General features: G+C 50.3%; 1 protein-coding gene across 1 annotated transcript in view; it reads right to left on the bottom strand.

Moving 5' to 3' along the window:
* Positions 1-1021: 1021 nt before the first annotated feature.
* The window catches only part of Mapkapk3 (MAPK activated protein kinase 3), a 32595-nt gene continuing 14654 nt past the window's right edge, over positions 1022-18962 (bottom strand). Inside the window, exons 3-11 of the mRNA XM_075964735.1 lie at positions 9544-9683; positions 8346-8410; positions 7825-7904; positions 6009-6132; positions 4785-4860; positions 4341-4465; positions 3362-3447; positions 3010-3090; positions 1022-2334 (exon numbers count right to left, since the gene is read on the bottom strand). Coding sequence (XP_075820850.1) covers positions 2182-2334; positions 3010-3090; positions 3362-3447; positions 4341-4465; positions 4785-4860; positions 6009-6132; positions 7825-7904; positions 8346-8410; positions 9544-9683 — 930 coding nt within the window. The 3' untranslated portion in view covers positions 1022-2181. The remainder of the gene's footprint in view (positions 2335-3009; positions 3091-3361; positions 3448-4340; positions 4466-4784; positions 4861-6008; positions 6133-7824; positions 7905-8345; positions 8411-9543; positions 9684-18962) is intronic.

Genomic DNA, 18962 nt, shown 5'->3' with positions numbered 1-18962 from the left:
TTGAAGTGCAGAGTGGCAATAAAGGCCCCAAAAGCACAAGTTGCTAACCTGAAGAGCAAGTCCTTGGAAGTGAAACCCCATAAATATGGAAGATCTGATTTCTGGATGCAGAGTCCCAAAGGTAGAAATGGCCTGCACTGAGCTCCCCTCCTCACTCTAGGTCCTATCCTTCTAAATAGATGTGGATACCGGGGTAGCTAATGGGGCGAGGTTTGCACCATGTACCAGGCACCCTCTTAAAAGTATTGCACAAATGGTATCTACCCCAACCCCTAGCTGACACCGTGAGATGGGCACCCTCGTCTGCAGTTCTCAGTTGAGGATCTGGAAGTCAGGAAAGCTGAGAGACCTGTCCAAGGCCAGCAGGTTAGGAAGCAGCAGAATATCTCTGGAGGGCTTGCCTTCTAACATCTCTGCACCCTCCCCCAGGCCCTAAGGAAAGAGGGGCAGCTGAGGAGGAGCGAGCCCTGCCTGAGCCAGATGAGTTCTTGGGAAACTGGGAGGTTTCAAGATTGAAGCTGGAGGTTGAAATGCCACAGTGAGGGCCCCTTGAGGCTGCCCTCAAGGGCTCCCAAGGGGTGAGGGTGCTCTCTTGCTGGAGTAGTGAAAAGACAGTCTTCCAGCATACCACCCCTCCCCTCTCCAATATTCTCACTGCCAAATGAAACCTGGCAGCTTCTGAAAATAGCTCCACGCTGCAGCAGGCACTCTGCCCGCCCTTCAGCAGGCTGGCACGCAGCTGGGGGTGGCCACTGTGGGCAGACTCTGGCACACACAGGGCCGGGGGTGGGTGTCACACATACAGTGCACAGGGGCGGCACAGAGCTGGAGGCATGTGGCAGCTGCCACCCCTCAGTCCTTCTGACCTTTCTACAATGAATGAGGCAGAGGTGCAGGAGTCAGCCTGGTGTGTTTACCAGGCCGGAGGCGCCCTCTCCAGCCAGGATATGGTCACTAGTATGGGTGTGGAGCTGCTTTTGACCACTTGTGTCCACTCCGGTACACAAAAAGAAACCCAGAATTCACTGAAAAATGTTAAAAAGATGTTTATTAATATCTGGATAGAAAGTCCAGCAGTATTGTCCTAGCTGTTATGAGCTAGGTTTCCCAGCCTGTGAGAAAGACCGGGATCTAGGAACAAGGCTGAATGCCAGGCACTTGTCAGGTCATCTATCAAACACTCAGCACCTGAAGGCTACCCTGGCACATGGCAGGGCAGAGCTGGCTAAGTCTGGGTCAGCCAAGAAGGACCCTCTCCGATCTGACTCATGCTAGAGCCGGGATCAGACCTTGTGAGCGTGGCTCGTCAGCTCATCATCATTTCGGGTCTGATCTCCAGTAGAAAACGAGGTCCTGGAAAACAGGGAGCCAAGTATCCCTGGAATAGCCCTTGCCATCAGCAGAGAGGGACTTCTTCCTACCTGAGATCTGGTGAGCGGGAAGAGGCGGGGGCTTTTATCACAGTGATGTTTTCCAAAATGGAAAAAGGTTAAGGATACCCACCTCCCCAACACGCATACGCACACCTTCAATTGAGATGAGAAGCTACCTTTGGGATTGGGGGGCAATGACAGGATTCTTAGCCTCAGGGACTCTAGTAGACTGTGGGCTGGTGCTACAGAGAAATAAGCAAGCTGGACTATACAGCTTCTGGCAGACCAAACAGAAGTGAGGCTGGGGAGGGGCAGCCAGTGTGAGAGAAACAAACCTCCCCAAGAAGGTAGGTTCCTGACTGTCCCTCCTTCCTCTTTTGTTCAGTATTCATAGACAGCAACATGGCCTCTGGTCACCATAGCAACCAATGGTCAGATACGTTTCTCAAGGCCAGACCCATCTGCCCACACAGCAGGATGTGTCTCTGTAGAAAAAAGGTAGGTCTGCCACAACTCCCAGTGGCCTAGAAGTAAGGCCAAGTGCTAAAGTAGAAGACCTGTGGCCTCACTCAAGCCACAGTGGCCAAAGTTGCTTCTGCTGTAGCAGAGGGCTCCCCATCCCGGGGGCCCAGACGCTTTCTAGGGCCTGAGCTTAGACTGGGACCCTTGGGCCAAGCTCTTTATCCTCAAGTTCAATGTGACACATTAAGACAACAAAATTATCCTTTTGTTATAAAAATGACTCCGGCCCTTCCCAACCAGAGCCTCCTCGGAACACCGCAGTCTGTCACTCTGGCTCCCCGGTGAGCTACTGGTTGTTACATCCTTGTGAGGCTGAGGAGCTGCCTGCTTGTTTTTTCCTCCGCTTGTTGAGGAGCCGGTTGTTAGAGGTCTTCAGGTCCTTGATCTTCACCTGGTCATAGTCCACCCGCATGGTGGCCAGGGCACTGGTCATCTCCTCCTGTGTACCATTAGCATGGGGGACAGAAGAGATCAGGATAGCCTAACATTAAAAGTCATCACTTTCGTGCCTGGGAAGCACCCTCCATGACATCACTGCTCCAGTGCCCACTCTGTGCTCGGCCTTGGACACAACCCTCCCTACAACTGTTTTCAGGTGGACACTGAGCTTATTCACAAAGACAAAAGAAACAGATGACTCCCTGATCCACGCCAAGGCTACTTGAACAGAGAACTGAACCAATGGCATTTGCACAGAACCACAAGACCTGCAGACAATGGCATTTCCCTAGGTCCCCAAGAGCCTGAAGCTTTGTGACTGTACCCCGGATACCCCAATACTCTACAATGCTATCTCATAGGGACAAACCTGACCCTCACCACTACATCTGAAACAAGGCTAGTTCCTATCACAAATGTCATAAGAAAGTTTCTGGCCAATGTTTGAGCCCCAAATCCTTTCATGGAGGCCCTGGCCTAAAATCTCCTCACTAAGAGTGCCCCATGAGCACCACCCTAAATAGGAAAGTGTAGCAGTCCATTGCTCAGTGGCCTGCCCTGGCTGGATCACTGGGGCAGTCACTAACATCCTCTAGTCACAGAGGAAGAGCCAAACTCCAGATGCTAAGGAGATGCCATCCAGGAATGTCTAGAGACTGAGAAAGAATCTACCCACCTTGACATCATCCCAGTGATCTCTGTCTTCCTGTAGCACCCGGGCTGTATGGAGTGGGGTCTGTGGGACCACCATTGATTGCTAGAAGGAAGCCCAAACCCATGGATCAGAGACTGGAACTGCATGGTACAGCACAGATTACCACCACCACATACCCTTCTCCCCTTCTCAGGTGGGGAAATGGAGGTTCAGAGGGGGGAAGGAGCCTAACTGCAACAGTGGCAAAGCCAGGCTATAGGTGGGGTGTTACCAGACATCACTGTGCAAGGCTCCAGTCCAGCCCTGCACCCAGGCCTCCAGGGCTACCACCGTCCAGCCTGGCAGCCCTACTCCAGGCCAAGACCATGCTCACATTGATCCAAGGATGGTTCATAAACTGCATGATGGTCAGCCTCTCTGTGGGGTCTGTCTTCAGGAGCAGGCGGATTAGCTGCTTGGCTAGGGGACCCAGAAAAGAGGGGAGCAGTGAATGGCAATCCCTCAACCTTCCACGTGAATCAAAAGCTCTGTCCGACAGGGCTATAAGTACTCCTACATTCTTCATGATCAGAAATGGTGAGCTAGTAATTGTGTCTCGTTTGAGGTCACTAAGCACTCAGGATAATTTGTTAAGCAACAATAGATAACTACAAGGCAGAATTGTTTGTGCTACCTAGGAAGGAAAGTATGAACAAGGAATATATGAAAGAGGGGGTCCTGGGGAAGCATTTTTTTTCCTCTTAAGACAAGATCTCTCTAAATATAGCCCTGGCTGTTCTGGAACTGTACATGAATTTATAGAGATCTGCCTGCCTCTGCTTCCCAAATGCTAGATTTAAAGGTGTGTACCACCACACCTGGCTGGGGAGACAAATTTTGATCCCACTTGACAGATATAGAAACTGAGACTTGAGCTGGGCAGTGGTGGCACAAGCCTTTAATCCCAGCACTTGGGAGGCAGAGGCAGGTGGATCTCTGTGAGTTCAAGGCCAGCCTGATCTACAAGTGCTAGTTCCAGGGCAGGCTCCAAAGCTACAGAGAAACCTTGTCTGGAAAAACCAGAGAAAAAAAGGAAGGAAGGAAGGAAGGAAGGAAGGAAGGAAGGAAGGAAGGAAGGAAGGAAGGAAGGAAGGAGAGAAAGAGAGAGAGAGAGGAAGGAAGGAAGGAAGGAAGGAAGGAAGGAAGGAAGGAAGGAAGGAAGGAAGAAAGAAAGAAAGGCTGAACTTTAAAGTTCAGATGGCTTGTCTAGGTTCACATAGCTAGGATTTAAACACAGGTCAGTTTGACAGCCGAAGGGATATCTCCCAAAACGGAGGCTGAAGGGACCAGGTTAGGCAGAGAATCTCACTTACCATCTTCAGAGACCTCTGACCACTCAGGCTTAGGGAAGCCATATTGGCCCAAGCGAATCCTTCTCTTCATCCCTGGAGAGATGGCCTGGCCGGTGTTGGAGTAGAAGGGTGGGAATCCACACAAACTGGGAAAGAGAAGAGGCCATTTGGTACAAGGGTTGGGCACACAAGGGTCAGGCAGAACTGTCCTCTCCTTTCGCAGGGAGACAAGCAGCCAGACACCACAGCAATAACACCAGCCCCTGCGGCCTCTTGAACACATCCCAGGAATACCATCAGCCTTGACATGAGGCTATCGCAAAGAATGTCTCATGACACAAGAAACAAAAGACAGCCTGACCAAAAGATGACATGTCCCAAAGGACACAAGAGGTGAGAAGCTGAATGGCACTAAACAGGCATGAAAAAGAGAGTAGGGTGGGTCAGGGGAGGACAGGTACTCACAGGATGTACATGATGACGCCCAGGGACCACATATCACATGACTTGTCGTACTTCTCAGGACCCAGGACCTCAGGAGCTGCCAGGACAAAGAGCATAGGAGATCTCTCAGCCCCCAGGGTCTTGGGAACTAGGAAGGAGTCTTAAGCCTGGGTAAGGTGAGAAACAGGTACCCAAGCTGGGAGGTAGGACAGAGCAGACTGGCGTCTGGCACCTTCTGGGAAGGCAGCATGTGTGTGAAGTAGGGGGAGGAGAGACAGCTCCCAGAAAAAAAAGGAACTGCTCTCTGACAGCCCCCTAGCTACTTAAGGGCCTCTGTCAGTCTCAACTTGGTAAGAAAGAGGAGGAAAGAAAGCCAGACCCAAGTTTGGTGAGGCCCTCCCAGGACAAAGAGGGTCTCAGTCTGTCAGAGGCATTGTGTTGTGTCTCTCTGTCTCCCTGAATGCACAGTCTAGATCACAGACTTCTGCGTTCCACTGTCAGCTTGGATACCCATCCATTGTCAGCTCAGATACCCATCCATTGGCCTGGGTCTTCCAGCCAGTGCAGTGAGATCAGCAGGTCAGACTTAATATTAAAGTCCTTCAGAATACCCCCTGATAAGGAGGGGGCCATTTCTGGAGTTTCCTACCCCTTAGCTGTTCTCTCAAAAGGGAAAAAGCTTCAGTTACTGCCCTACTCTCAGGGAAGGGGCACTTGTTCCGGGGGCTTTTGGCAATTGGAGGCTGCCTGGAGCTTTCCCAGGAATCATAAGTATGCAAACACCCCCAAGCCCCACCCAATTCCTGGCTCAAGGGACCCTTTCCCACAAGGCAGGTGACTAGTACCCAGTATCCCTCTAATGTAGGCGAAAAGGCCTGCCCACTTTCTGAATATGAAGATGAAAACCGGAGAAGAACAACCGCGGTTGGGCTGGGTCCCGAGCTGATGGCAGCCTTTTATCACATATATATTTAGAGCTGCTCTGATGTCATTCCGCTCACAGACCACAGCCAGAATTTTCCTGGATCTATTTTCAAAAGCAGAAGCTGAAGTTTGGAAGAATATTTTTGCAGCCTCCGGCCCCCCACGTCACCCGCCTCCATGCAGACAAGAGTGCTCCCTCCTCCCTCTTCCCTCCTCCCTCCTCATCAGGCTTTAACACTTTGGTTCCCACAACCCACTGGCTGCCCCGGTCTACAGCAGAATACAGCAAGGGGGATGCAAGCCACATGCTACAAGACTCACCCACGTAATAGGGAGTGTAACAGGGTGTCTGCAGGGCATTTTGAGTGGTTTCCTTGGCAAAGCCAAAATCAGTGAGCTTAAGCACAGCATCTCTCTCCTTGGATGTATAGAGGAGGTTTTCAGGCTGCATCCGGAAGAGAAAGAAAGCATTGGTATAGAGGAAGGTACCATGGGGGGGGGGGGGGCAGAGCCCCAAAGTAACCTTAAATCCCTGCCTCCATCCCAATACATGATGAGCCATCTCTGCTTTGATGAAAACATCTGAACCTTGGTCACCATGGTCACATGGATTGGAGGTGATACCTTCATTCACAGAGAGAAAAGTGAGGCAGGTGTTCAGCCAAGATCATGAATGACCGGGTACCATAGAAAGCCCCTAGGCAGAAACTTCTGTTCCTGAGTCGGTGTGAATACCAGGAAATGCCAGAAAAGATGCCGAGGTAGGAAGCAAACAGCTCATGAGCCAGCATCATCGCCAAGCACAGTCCCACACCCAACCCAGAAGGAAGCCCACAAAGCCAGCAGGCTAGGTCCACTTGAGGTAGCTTAGGGGAGCAGGAGCCACACGGAAGAAATCTTCCTAGATGCAAAGCACAGATGGGCCTGGCAGATGGGGACAGCCAGCAGGGCTCCGTAGAGGAGGCAGCCCTGAAAGTTGGCTTTTAGTGACCAGGTAGGATCCAGGCCTATGCCGAGGAGCAGGAGGGATGACACCCAAGCAAAACTCGGGTGGAAGAGCAGTGCTCCAGTTTGGATCCAGCAGGTTCTGCTTGAGAAGATCTGACCTTGGATTGGAATAACAGAGAAGCGATTTAGCATATTCTGCTCTGCAGATTTTTCTTCCCTTAAGAAAAAGGGAACTCAGGGGCTAAAATAAAGCAAGGATTTAGAAGGTGGATCTGCTTTGGCTGTGCATATATCCTGAATCAAAGGGTAACTGTATGGGTTGGCAGCCCTCACCAGACAGGCACGTCAGCTAGCCTCTCCACGCTCCGAGGTTCAGCCTTAGGAGGAAATAAGCCAAGCAAAGGCGAGGAGGAACAGACTGTGCTAATAGTAGCTCACACACAAATGCTTATGTGTGTGTAAGCATATAGCTATGTGTATGGAGGGCTGCCCAGAAGACCTTAGTTTTCCCAGAAAAGAAAATTTGGAGCGTTGTGCTTCCTATGTTTCAAGCCTGATCACTGGGAAAGCCAGCGGGCCCAGCCCTGGGACCACCTGGAGTCCTTTCTCAAACAGTCAGAAAATGGGTTCTAACTAAATGCTGTTGTTTGGTAGCTTAATTTGGTTAAATGCTATCTGTGACTTCACCAAAGACCCTATAAGACACTATAAGGCAGCCCCCTCTTGAAGATCTGGCACATTGATGGTCATAAAATTTCTTGCTGAACAAGTGAACAAAAGAATGATTCCCCATGCAGCAACTAAGCCTAAGGCAAGACAGTTAATGCTCAAAGAGCCTCAGTTTGCTTGTCTGTGAAATGGGTAATGGCTCCATCCCACAGAGCCAGGTGAGCATTAAAAGAGATGAGGAAGGGGGAACTGGGATTGGCATGTAAAAAAATAAAATTATATACCTATATATAGAGAGAACCTTGTTGGGGCCCAATGGCTGGAAGTAGGCAGTTATTCTCATTACTATTGGGATTACCCAGTGTTTGAAGAAAACAAGGAGGTCCATCTGGCAAGAGCAGAATGAGTGTGCTTGCTGTACCATGGGAGAGAGAAGAGCAGTCGAGCGAGCGGGGAAGCTGAGGCAAGGAATTCAGTGAGTTCTGGGAGCCGTCCTGTGGGCTGAGTTCTGGCAGCTCACCTTGACATCTCGGTGGGCGATGTTCTGGCTGTGCAAGAACTGGATGGCACTGCCAATGTCCCGCATTATCTCCGCAGCCTCTGTGGTGAAAGGGGACACTATGTCAGTTAAAGGTCACCTACCCATAATCTCTCTTCAGCATGGTCTGGTAAACCAGCACTAGATGGCAGTCCTGTAAGCCAGGTAGGCCTTCCATCCTAGCTACCCACCCAGACAAATTTCCTCCCAGGGTGTTCTGAGCCCACCCAGGCCTCTTTCCTCCGGCCTACACTAATTCATAGCAGTTCCACCGGGGGCCAAACCTCTGAGTTCTCCACCTCAAGACCGTAGGTAGTCTACCTACAAAGTTACAGATTCAAAGAACAAACCCTTTGAGGGGACGGGACACTCAGTCGCATTGTCTTTAGTTCTTCTGTGAATCCTGAGGCTCAGCGAGGGGCAGGCCTTGCCCGGTTATCTCATAGCAACTCTGGTATGGCTTACCACACTAGCTCCTCACCGGTCCCAGGGCCCACACAAACCTCTCTCAGTGAAAGCCTGGTCACCACGCTCCTGAATCCGGCTGAACAGCTCACCACCTTCCATGCTGCAAGACAGAAAGGTGGAGAAGTGAGTACCTGTTCTCTCTGCCTGTCTTGTTCAACTCACTCTGCTCTGGATCAGAGGCCTAAGCCCGTGTGCCCTGGAGAACCTGCCAGATAGTGGCTGTCAACCTTGGTGGGTTGATCTGAACTTTTGGAACTAAGAAAAGGTGGGATCCTTGCGAGGAAATTCCCATGCTCCCTGTGGTGCTGGCTCTGTCTGGCTGTGAGACCTTGGACACCCCCAACGCTATGCAAAGGTATTTCCCCAGATGCATGAGACATCAGTTGTCATCGTCATGGCCATTGCTCTCGGCATGCTCGGTGTGTGCTATGCCCTGAGTTCTACCCTCTGTGCACATCGCTACAGAACCCTGGTCGCCTTCCTTCCCTCAGCTACCTCTTTTGTTAAAAGAGAATAATAACACCAACCTCCAGGAGTCATGATTGACTGGGAGAGCTTGGAACAGAGTCAAGCTCGGGGTGAACACCTCATGACACTCTTCCTCCACATTTACTGTCTGAGTTTCAGAGATCCAGAAAGCTTAGCGGGTACCCACAATCCCACCGCAAATGGGTGGCTGAGCCAGGGTCTAAACCCCATATCTGAACAGCTAGCTAACTTATGGAGGGAGGAGAGACTTGAAAGGCAGAGAAAAAGAACCCAGGCAGGGGGCACAGGGTCTGAGGAAGGCTAAGGTTGTACCCTAGTGCTGATGGCACAAGTCCAGGATGGAGGAGGCCATGGTTCCTGTCCCCACGTCTCATCACCCACCATCCAATAGGACAAGTCCCATAGAAAGGAGAAGGTCAAGGAGCTGTGTTATCCTGCTCCTTTCCAAAGCTCCCTGCCCACACAGTCAGGGCTTGGCAGCCTTCTCTGACAACTCCTTGCAGAGTGGAAGTCCTGTCCAGGAAGGCAACAGAGAACTGAGGATGTATTTTTTTCTGCCCTTGTGGAAATGCCCTGGTGGCCAGGTCTACAGATCCAAGGCCTGTGACTGTCTACTCCACAACTCCTCAAGAGCTGGAGTGCCACTCAGAGCTGCTATCTGAAGAAGAATGACCTTGGATTGTGGTGACCCTGGAGGCACAAGAACACCAGAGGGGTTCAAAGGTAAGGAGGGCACCTGCCTACCATTCCATGACGATGAGGAGGCAGCGCTTGCCATGATGCATGTTCTCATACACGTCCAGGATGCGCACGATGTGGGGGCCGCCTGAGGCCTGCCAGTGGTGGTCCACCTCCTGCCGGGCCTTGGGGCTGTCATACAGGAGCTGTGGGAAGCAGGCACCAAGGGCATCAGGCTCGTATCCCCCACCCTCCTTTTGTCAAAGAGGCCTGGAACCTGCTGAAGCACCAGGTATTTAGCTGTGAGGGGCAGAGTGAAAATTCAAATTCAGCTTTCCCTGCTTTATGGTCCAGTGAGCCTCTGAACTTAAGGGGCACAAGCAGCGCCGCCAATGGGTCTAGAGGGCCCTGGGAGGTGGGTGACAGGCTAGAGTTCAGAGGTCAGAAAAGTCCCTACTTCTCTCTTCAGGGGAAGCAAATGAAGTAGAGATTGAGCAAGGTTTGTGGTAAAACATGTGAGACATGGGGCCGCAGGCCACGGACCACATAGTTTTTGAGCCTCAGTTTTACAGTTGATGACAGGGTTGCCCAGTTATCCAGGCTGATTGGGATCTGAATATGCCAGGCCCTTGGTGACTCCTCATGTCCCTCATCCAGCATCTCCATGGGGATGTGGGGGTGCTAGAGAAAGGCAGAAGGGAAAACTCAGCACACAGAGAAGGTGCTGGAACCATATATTCAGAGACTGAAGAGGCATGGAGGCCTGTGTCCATCGGTCTATCCCCCTGGGACCTGACCCTTAGTGGAGGGAGTCACAGCCGTATTCCCATAGGAGCAAAGGTAAGTAATTAAGACATCACATTCTCCAGGAGTGGGTGCAGGAAGAAAACTGTCACTACCAAGAAAAGTGCTTCTAAAATGAGTTGCTTGGAGCTGGTGAAATGGCTGTGGGTAAAAGTGCCTGTTACCAAGCCTGGTGACCTAAGTTTGATCCCTGGGACCCACATGGTGGAAGGAAAGAACCAGCTCCTGTAAGCTGACCTCTAAGAATACACACACACACACACACACACACACACACACACACACACACACACACTCACTAAAATTAAATAAGATACAGTTAGCTGTTTGGCCATGACCTATGGCTTTCAACTTAACTCTGTAGCCTCCCTGCGATCTGTGCAGAGCAAGGGGCTGATGCTAGAGACCTGGAGCCAGGTCAAGGTGAGCTCACCCTCATCCCAAGCCTACAGACCCCAGGTTATAATGCAGGGATCGACTGGGGCAGAACGGACTCTAACTGAGGAAAGTGACAACTGCGTGGGGTTGGATGTAGTTTTAGGATTGAATTCATCCAGTACTCACTGCGGCCTTAAATAAGTATGCACAGCTCCAAGCCACAGCCCACAGCCCTGTAAAATGTAGTAATGACAGAGTCACCCCCACCAGACTCTGCTCAGTAAAGCGGGCATGAGTGTCAGAAATCTCGCTCAGGTTAACAGCCTTGGGCTATGGCTGCCTTCCAGAAGACTGATCATCGGAAATGAGCAAATCCTGGGAGTGAGAGAGCCTGGGGGAGTTGGGAAAGAAGTCAGCTTACAAGTGGAGAGGGCCCAGAATAGGGACAATAGTGACAAGCCACCCCCAGCAGCCTTGCTCATCCAACGACCAGTTATATTTTCTTATTTGAGGAAGGCTGAGGATCCGCGCTCCGATCGTCTTTGCCCTACTCAGCACCTAGAGGAACCTAGGACAGACTGGACTCAGTCTCCCCCAAACAGGAGAGTGGGGGCACTTTACAAAGGGCGCAGTTAAGACAGCTGTAGAACCAAGTTCTCCAGATAAAGATAGGGCAGTGTCCCAGGGAAGGGAGAGGAAAGCAGTAGTTTCTGGAATCTTCTGCCCTTTGGCTGTTCCTCCAGCTCTGGAAGGGTTTATTTCTGTTTCACCCTGGAAATACAGGCAACGCAAGAAATACAGGGATCCAGGGCTTAGTAAGCCCCTCTGTCAGTTCTGAGTTCCCTCCTCTGTTACCCTGCCAAGGTAGGTATGTTTGGAACAGTTGTGGGCCAAGGCCACTTCTGGATACCATGGAGCCTGGCCTCTCAGGATACCTTTGAGGTCCACGTTGGAGCACTGGCTTCTTGCTGTCAGAGCTGAGGGCTTTTGTCTCAGAGGCCCACCTCCACTGTGTCCGGGCTAGTTCCAGCTACAATGCCCTCATTCTCAGTCACAGGCCCCCAGGTGAGCCAGCCTTCCCACTCCCCAGGCTGACCTGTCTGACCTGTCTGTCAGGCCTCCCAGACTGGCTCTAGGCCCCCTACTCACTCTGCCTCCCTGTCATTCATTCCCACCCAAGTCCTCTCCTCAGAAACCCCACGCTTGCTCGCCCACGATCGCCCAGCAGGGTCAGCTGCTCTTCCTCTTCTCCATCCATGGACACAGATCTCCTTTCCACAGGCCCTCTAGATAAACACCCTCCACCCCAGCGCCCAGACTTGTCTTCACCCACCTCATGATCTGCTACCTCCGTGCCCTTAAACAGTTCATCCAGGCCAGCAGACTGCACTCGCTACTCCCAAACAGCCCCTCCCTCTGTTTTACCAGTCAGGTTGGAAGCAGGTGCAGAACAAAAGCAAGGCATGTGAACTGGGGTTTCCTGACTGGTCCTCAAAAGAAACACTGGGCTCCTGAGCAAAGGAAGGGAGGAAGGCAAAGTTTGGAAGAAGAGAGGGATGAGGGAAGAAAGAGAGTGGCCACAGAAACTCAGAGCTGGGCCTGACAGGGAGGAGCAGGTGGAGTAGATCGGAGAGGAAGCCATGTGAGGCTCCTACACTACTTCCCACATAGACTAAATAGCCATTCAGTACCAAGGCCCTGAGAATGGCTGTTCCCAGTAGAGCACCGAATATTTCCTCTGTTCTCTCTGCAGGTCAGAATCCTGAACCTGGACTTGGGTCCAGGTGCCTAGAAATCTCCTGGACTGTCACTTCTGCCACCTTGATTTGTCCCGCAGCATAGCCTCCAATCTGTGTGTGTGTGTGTGTGTGTGTGTGTGTGTGTGTGTGTGTCTGTGTGTGTGTTGTACGTAAGCATGTGTGTGTGTATGGGGTGCACTTGCCTGCTCATGAACATGTGAAGGCCAGAGCTCTACAATGAGTGTCTTCTTCTATTCCTCTCCACCTCCTCCCCCCTTCCCAAGACAGGTCTTGGCTGTCCTCAAACTCCCTCTGTAAACCAGGCTGGTTTCAAACTCAGAGATCTGCCTGCCTCCACCTCCCAAGTGCTGGGATTAAAGGCGTGCACCACCACCGCCCGGCAACATCACACTTCCTCTCCACTTTAAAAATATATATTTTTTTATTTTATGTGTAAGAGTGTTTGCTTGCATACATGTGTGTGTACCACATGCGAGCCTGGTACCCAAGGAAACCGGAAGATGGTGTCGGATTCCCTGGGGCTGGAGTTACCGACAGTGAGTTGCCAACATGGGCACTCTTAACCACTGAGTCATCTTTCCGGTCCTTTCACCTAATTTTTTTTTAATTTTTTTTTTTTTGAGACAAGGTCTCTCACTGAATCTGGTGTTCCCTGTTTCAGGTAGATTGGCTGGCCAGGGAGTCCCTAGGATCTGCAATCTCAGTCCCACTCAGCCTGTGGTTACGGACATGCTCTGCCATATCCACCTTTGACATGAGTGCCGGGGGTTCCCAACTCAGGTACCCACACTGTGCAGGAAGTGGTTCAAACTCACCGAGCCATCTCTCTGACCCCATAAATCTGTTTTTGGTTTTGTTTCTGTTTTTGTTTTTCACCAGGGTTTCTCTGTGTGACCCTGGCTGTTCTGGAACTCTGTAGACCAGGGTGGCCTCGAACTCAGAGATCCACTTGCTTCTGCCTCCTGAGTGCTGGGATTAAAGGTGTGTGCCACCACTGCCAGGCTTTTGTTTCTTTCTTTCTTTTCCTTTTTTTCCCCCCCTTTGAGACAAGGTCTCATAGAGCCCAGGCTGGTTTTGAACTCACTATTTAGTCAAGAATGACCTTGATCTCCTGATTCTCCTGCCTCTACCTCTTGAGAGTTGGAATCATAGACATGTGCCACCACACCTGGTTTATGAAGTGTTGGGGACCAAGCGCTCTACCAACTGAACTACGTTGTCAGCCTCCAAATCTTAGGACAGCAGTTTCCTCACCTTCTTCTCCCACAGCTGGAGCCTTCTCCTCCTCCAAGATGCCCCTGAATGTCACCTCTACCCTCCTGGCCATTCTTCCTAAAAAACACCTCCTTTCGCCCTTTATTTTTCTCTGTCTACACAGTTTTTGTTTGTTTATTTACGGAGTATAATTTACAGTCACTAAAATGTGCAGGTCTCACAGGTCTGGTTCAATGAGTTTAGACAATCCCACACACCCTGGCAACCACACCCCCATCGAGATAGAAAACATTCCCAGCTCCCCAGAGAGCTCCCACGTCATAGCCCTTTTTACCTCCCATGCCACAATGCTCACAGCCTACAATTAGCTTGTTCCTTTGATCACCCCTTAAACTATATACACAACACTGTACTTTCAGCGCGCCTGGTCCGGTTCAGAACACGTTACAAATATTAGGAGAATACATCGTCATCATTATTTCTTAGATAAGAAACTGAAGCACAAAGAGAGGAAGTAACGAGTCCCTGATCACAAGACTGTTCTCGCAATCTCTCCCAAGGCCAACATCCTGCTGCCTCCCTCAAACTGTGAGCCCACAGAGCAGGGTCGGTGTGATTGGTCCTGTCTCTGATATTACTTGTAAATTAGGTGATTACTCCACAAAGGAGGGATGACAGGAGGAAACTCTGGCAGTGCATCATGGGAACAAGATAAGAACAAGAGGCAGGCTCCACAAAGGACAGGCATGACATCCTCAAACCTTCGGTACATACCTTCTCCACTCTCCCCAGTGAACCAGACTTTACTCCCTCTTCCAGGGACCCAGGAGAACTTACACTAGTCCCCACGGCAAGTTGACTTCATTCATGCAGGTACAAGACTCTACATGATCCTTCTTTTTCTTAAAGGTTTATTTATTATGTATACCGTGATCTGCCTGCATGTGTGCCTGCACACCAGAAGAGGGCACCAGATCTCATTACAAATGGTTGTGAGGCACCATGTGGTTGCTGGAAATGGAACTCAGAACCTCTAGAAGAACAGCCAGTGCTCAACCGCTGAGCCATCTCTCCAGCCCTACATGATGCTTTTTTTTTTTTTTTTTTTTTTGGTTTTTTGAGACAGGGTTTCTCCGTTCCTGCCCTGGAACTATCTCTTGTAGACTAGGCTGGCCTCGAACTCACAGAGATCCGCCTGCCTCTGCCTCCTGAGTGCTGGGATTAAAGGCGTGCGCCACCACCGCCCGGCTTTTTTTTTTTTTGGCATGATGCTTTTTTAAACAGTTTCCCAAGCATGAGAATAACACAGACTCAGAGATAGGAGGCCCAGAATCTATTCTTAGTATGTGCTTAGTGTTAGTATCCAGGTACACTTTGGCCCTGCACCTTGGGCACAGGCATCCTCTGCCATAGCACTGTGTGCAGTTGCAAAAGCCCCTTTAAGAAGAGCTCCTTCCACTCCCAATCTCTCTTTCTCTCTCTCTCTCTCTCTCTCTCTCTCTCTCTCTCTCTCTCTCTCCCCTCTCTCCCTCTCCCTCTCCCCACCCCCGTATCTCTCCCTTCCTCCCCCTACCCTCCCAATGCCCTCCCTTTAAATAAACTCCATACTCAAACTCTCTTTGCATGGCATATTCTATTTCCCACCCATGCTCCTCACCCGCCACGGGACCTACTAAGATCTCTCTCGCACCGTATCTGGGCCTCTGTTTCCCCAGTTTTCCTGCAAGCCTTAGTAACAAAGGGAGCCTTTGGACAAGACCTATTTGCAAAGTACCTATTCTTGTCACTGCTACGGCCCCCAAGGAGGGGCCCCATAACCACACACTGGAGTCCATTCAGGTCTACTCATAATGGGCAAGTCACAGATGTGGTAGGAACAAAAAGATTAGGGAATGAGCTTATGACAAACTAACAGGAACCCCCCCCCCCCATTTCAGTCCTATGCCTCCTGCTTCCCGAGTTCCTCAGGGGTCCATCAAAGCTGGGGAGGGGGTGCCAGCAATGACATCTGGGCAGCTCCACGACTGTAGCTAGTCCCCAAAAGACACACACAAACATCTACACACAGCGGGACATCTGTGTACATACACTATAAGGTTTTCTTCTGAAGAGTCAGGGATCCTGGCTATAGCTGAAGTCTGGACCCCAGTGAAGCTCAGCAAAGCACTGAATTTGAGGTGACATGTCCTTGAACACTTCTCTAGCCTAAGCCTTTCAAGCAGTGGTTGCCACCTTGCCTTCCCCTTTGCCAAATTCTCCCTCCTGCCTTCTGAACTGGCAGCCAGATGGCCAGACCCTGGCAAGCCAGTGACTTGCTGGTGCCCTTCTGGCAGCCCCAGGTAAAACTGGGTCTCAGGAAAGCACGCTTCTCCACCTCCAAATTCTACCCACTCCCACCCAAACCCAGTGACAGTGGATTCTTGAGTTTCAGGGCTAAGAACACAACAGTAGCATTTGTTTGTTTGGAAAACAATTTGCAGTTTACAAAACACTCTGCTGTCCTTTATCTCCTGGGAATGCTTGGTGCCGCCCTGTGAGGCAAGCAGGGTGGGAACCATTAGCCTCAATTTGCAGGTGAGGGAGACAGAGGCTCCAGGAAGATGAAGTCATTGCCCTGGGGCCTCCAGTCTCACAGTGGAGGCTGGGAGAGGAAGGGAACTGAGTTTTGAGAGGGCATCTAAGGAGAGATGAGAGGAAGGCTACAAGTTGGAAAGTCACAGCTTACACTACTAGACTCAGGAAACTAAATTCGAAATAAATCTGTGAACAGGTGTATAAGCACTTGGAGGTATATGTATATATAGACATGTAGGTGTGTGCATACATGACAAAGTGCATGTGAAAGGGTATATACATGGTATGCAGAAAGTATGGGGTAGGGTGTGTTATGGTTTTGGTCCCTGGTCCCTTTAAGAGACAAGCCACGCCCACTCCCTTCCCCATCTGCTGAGGCAGGCTGATCTTCAGCTCCAGCCTGAGCTCGCTCTCTTCTCCATCTTCCTCTCGGAGAGGCAGCTTCGCTTCTGCCTCTCTCCCCACTTCTCCGCTTCCCCCCTTCTGTCTCTCTCTTCTCTTCCTCTCTCTCTCTCTCTCTCTCTCTCTCTCTCTCTCTCTCTCTCTCTCCCCCACCCCTTCTCCCTTCATAGCCCCCTGAATAAATATTCAACCTCACTCTGCAAGTTGTGTCTATCCATGTTTCTGTCTTCTCCCCGCATGCCATGTGTCTCCCTGCCTGGGACCAGCCATTGCTCAGGGACCGACAGCTGTCTCTGCCGCTACATGGCCCACTACCACCATTTGGGACCTACAGCATTTCTGCTGCCTACTGCTGCCGCCGAGGATCTTGAAGCATTTTTTAAAAAATTATAAAAGGGTGGGGATTGGGTATTTGGGTATGCATGCATCTCCAGTCTCTTTGATGCTGACTTTGAACTCTCAGAGAGTGAGATTCATCCATCTGTCCATTAATTCTTCCAAGAGCTTGGGTTTCTCCACAGTGACTTGAAGAGAATTGGCCACAAGGAGAGTCTCAAGAAAGAATGATGGTCTTGCCGCCACAACTCAATCTATGACAGCCTTGCCCAAGACAGAGCCTGGAAACTTCTATTAGATGCCTTCCATTTAGACCACTGAGGTCCCAGCTCCATGGGGGGATAACACAGAACATGAGGGGTTTCCACAGAGAAACCATAGAGACATCAACCCGGTTATCTCCATATACCTCCTCCATGGCACATGATTTCAGGCATTATATAATTCCAAAGCACAAGAGAAGTCAAGTAAAACAAAAGCTTCTGGTTGTCTTGAGAATGAAAAGACAAAATTACCAGCAACCTATTTAAGTTTTTAAGTATAAACAAAGACAAATTTTAATTCTGAGCTTCCTGGTAGTCTTGGCAAAGAAACAAACCACGTAAGCACTACAGCTTTTACAAGAGACCAAACTCCAAAAGCAATTTATATGAAAGGCAACAGGCAAAACGTTCCAGCAACATCTTCAGCAATAGTTCTGCAGAAGACACAGATGACACAAATGGACATGTTCAATATGGATTCCCCCATAAAGACCAAATTAGGTTGGTGAACCTTGCACTAAGTACCAAGATAACCAGCCCCTTTACTTTCTTGGGATCCAAGCTTTGTTTGCCAGAGGACAGAGAGGAGACAATGCCAAGGACTAGTACATCCCCTCAACACCTTCTCACTCACCTACGAGGGTTCATCCTGGCCTCAGGCCAGGGCAGACAGGAAGCTGAAGCACTGCATTCTCTACTGTTGACGAACTAGGGTTGTGTATGCTCAGTGTCAAGCAGGCAGAAAACCCGAACACAGTGTTAGAGGACTATGCTCTCTGTAGGAGTCCCATGTTCTCCCAGAGGAGCCTATGGGTAAGCAAAGCACTACAACTGGAAAGTGGTCCATGGGAGGGGGAAAGGGACAGGCATTTTAGGGGAGAGGAGGTCTCCGAAGGTAACAGAATTCATGTGACGTGAAAGAGGCTACTGGATGTGGCAGGGGGAAGGGAAGGATGTAGAAAAAGAGAGAGAAAGAGGAGCAATGAAAACAGATTATGTTTGAACATGCCATCATGAGGCCAATCTTAGCAGCTAGCAGACAGATCTCTGATTACAGACTGAGTTCCAGAACAGCCAGGGCTACACAGAGAAACCTTGTCTTAGAAGGAAAAAAACAATACAAAGAAAGAAAACATCATAATGAACTGGGCATAGTGGTGCACACCTTTAATCTCAGCACTCAGAAGGCAGAGGCAGGCGGATCTCTGTGAGTTCAAAGCCAGCATGGTCTATAGAGTGAGTTACAGCGCAGCCAAACCCTGTCTCAGAAAAACCAAACACCAAAAAGAAAGAGAGAGAGAGAGAGGAGAGAGAGAGAGAGAGAGAGAGAGAGAGAGAGAGAGAGAGCAACAGAGAGAGAGAGAGAGCAACACAGAGAGAGAGAGAGCAACAGAGAGAGAGAGAGAGCAACAGAGAGAGAGAGAGAGCAACAGAGAGAGAGAGAAAGCAACAGAGAGAGAGAGCAACAGAGAGAGAGAGCAACAGAGAGAGAGAGAGAGCAACAGAGAGAGAGAGAGAGCAACAGAGAGAGAGAGCAACAGAGAGAGAGAGAGAGAGAAGGCCATAATGAATCTAATACTGTGTTACTTTAAAAAAATAAAAGACAACAAATTAAGCCCCGACACACATCCTCCCTGACAAGAGTTGGTAAACTCAGCCATCTCCAGGGTCCCTTATGACTCCTAATTCCACAGTGATTGGGGACTGTGACTCCCACAGGCGCTACCCTCTCTTTATAAAAGACACCATTGGA

This window comes from Microtus pennsylvanicus, chromosome 3, assembly GCF_037038515.1.
Source record: "Microtus pennsylvanicus isolate mMicPen1 chromosome 3, mMicPen1.hap1, whole genome shotgun sequence".
Lineage (NCBI taxonomy): Eukaryota > Metazoa > Chordata > Mammalia > Rodentia > Cricetidae > Microtus > Microtus pennsylvanicus.
Note: the sequence above shows the minus strand (reverse complement) of the source record. Positions and strands in the feature narration are given on the sequence as shown.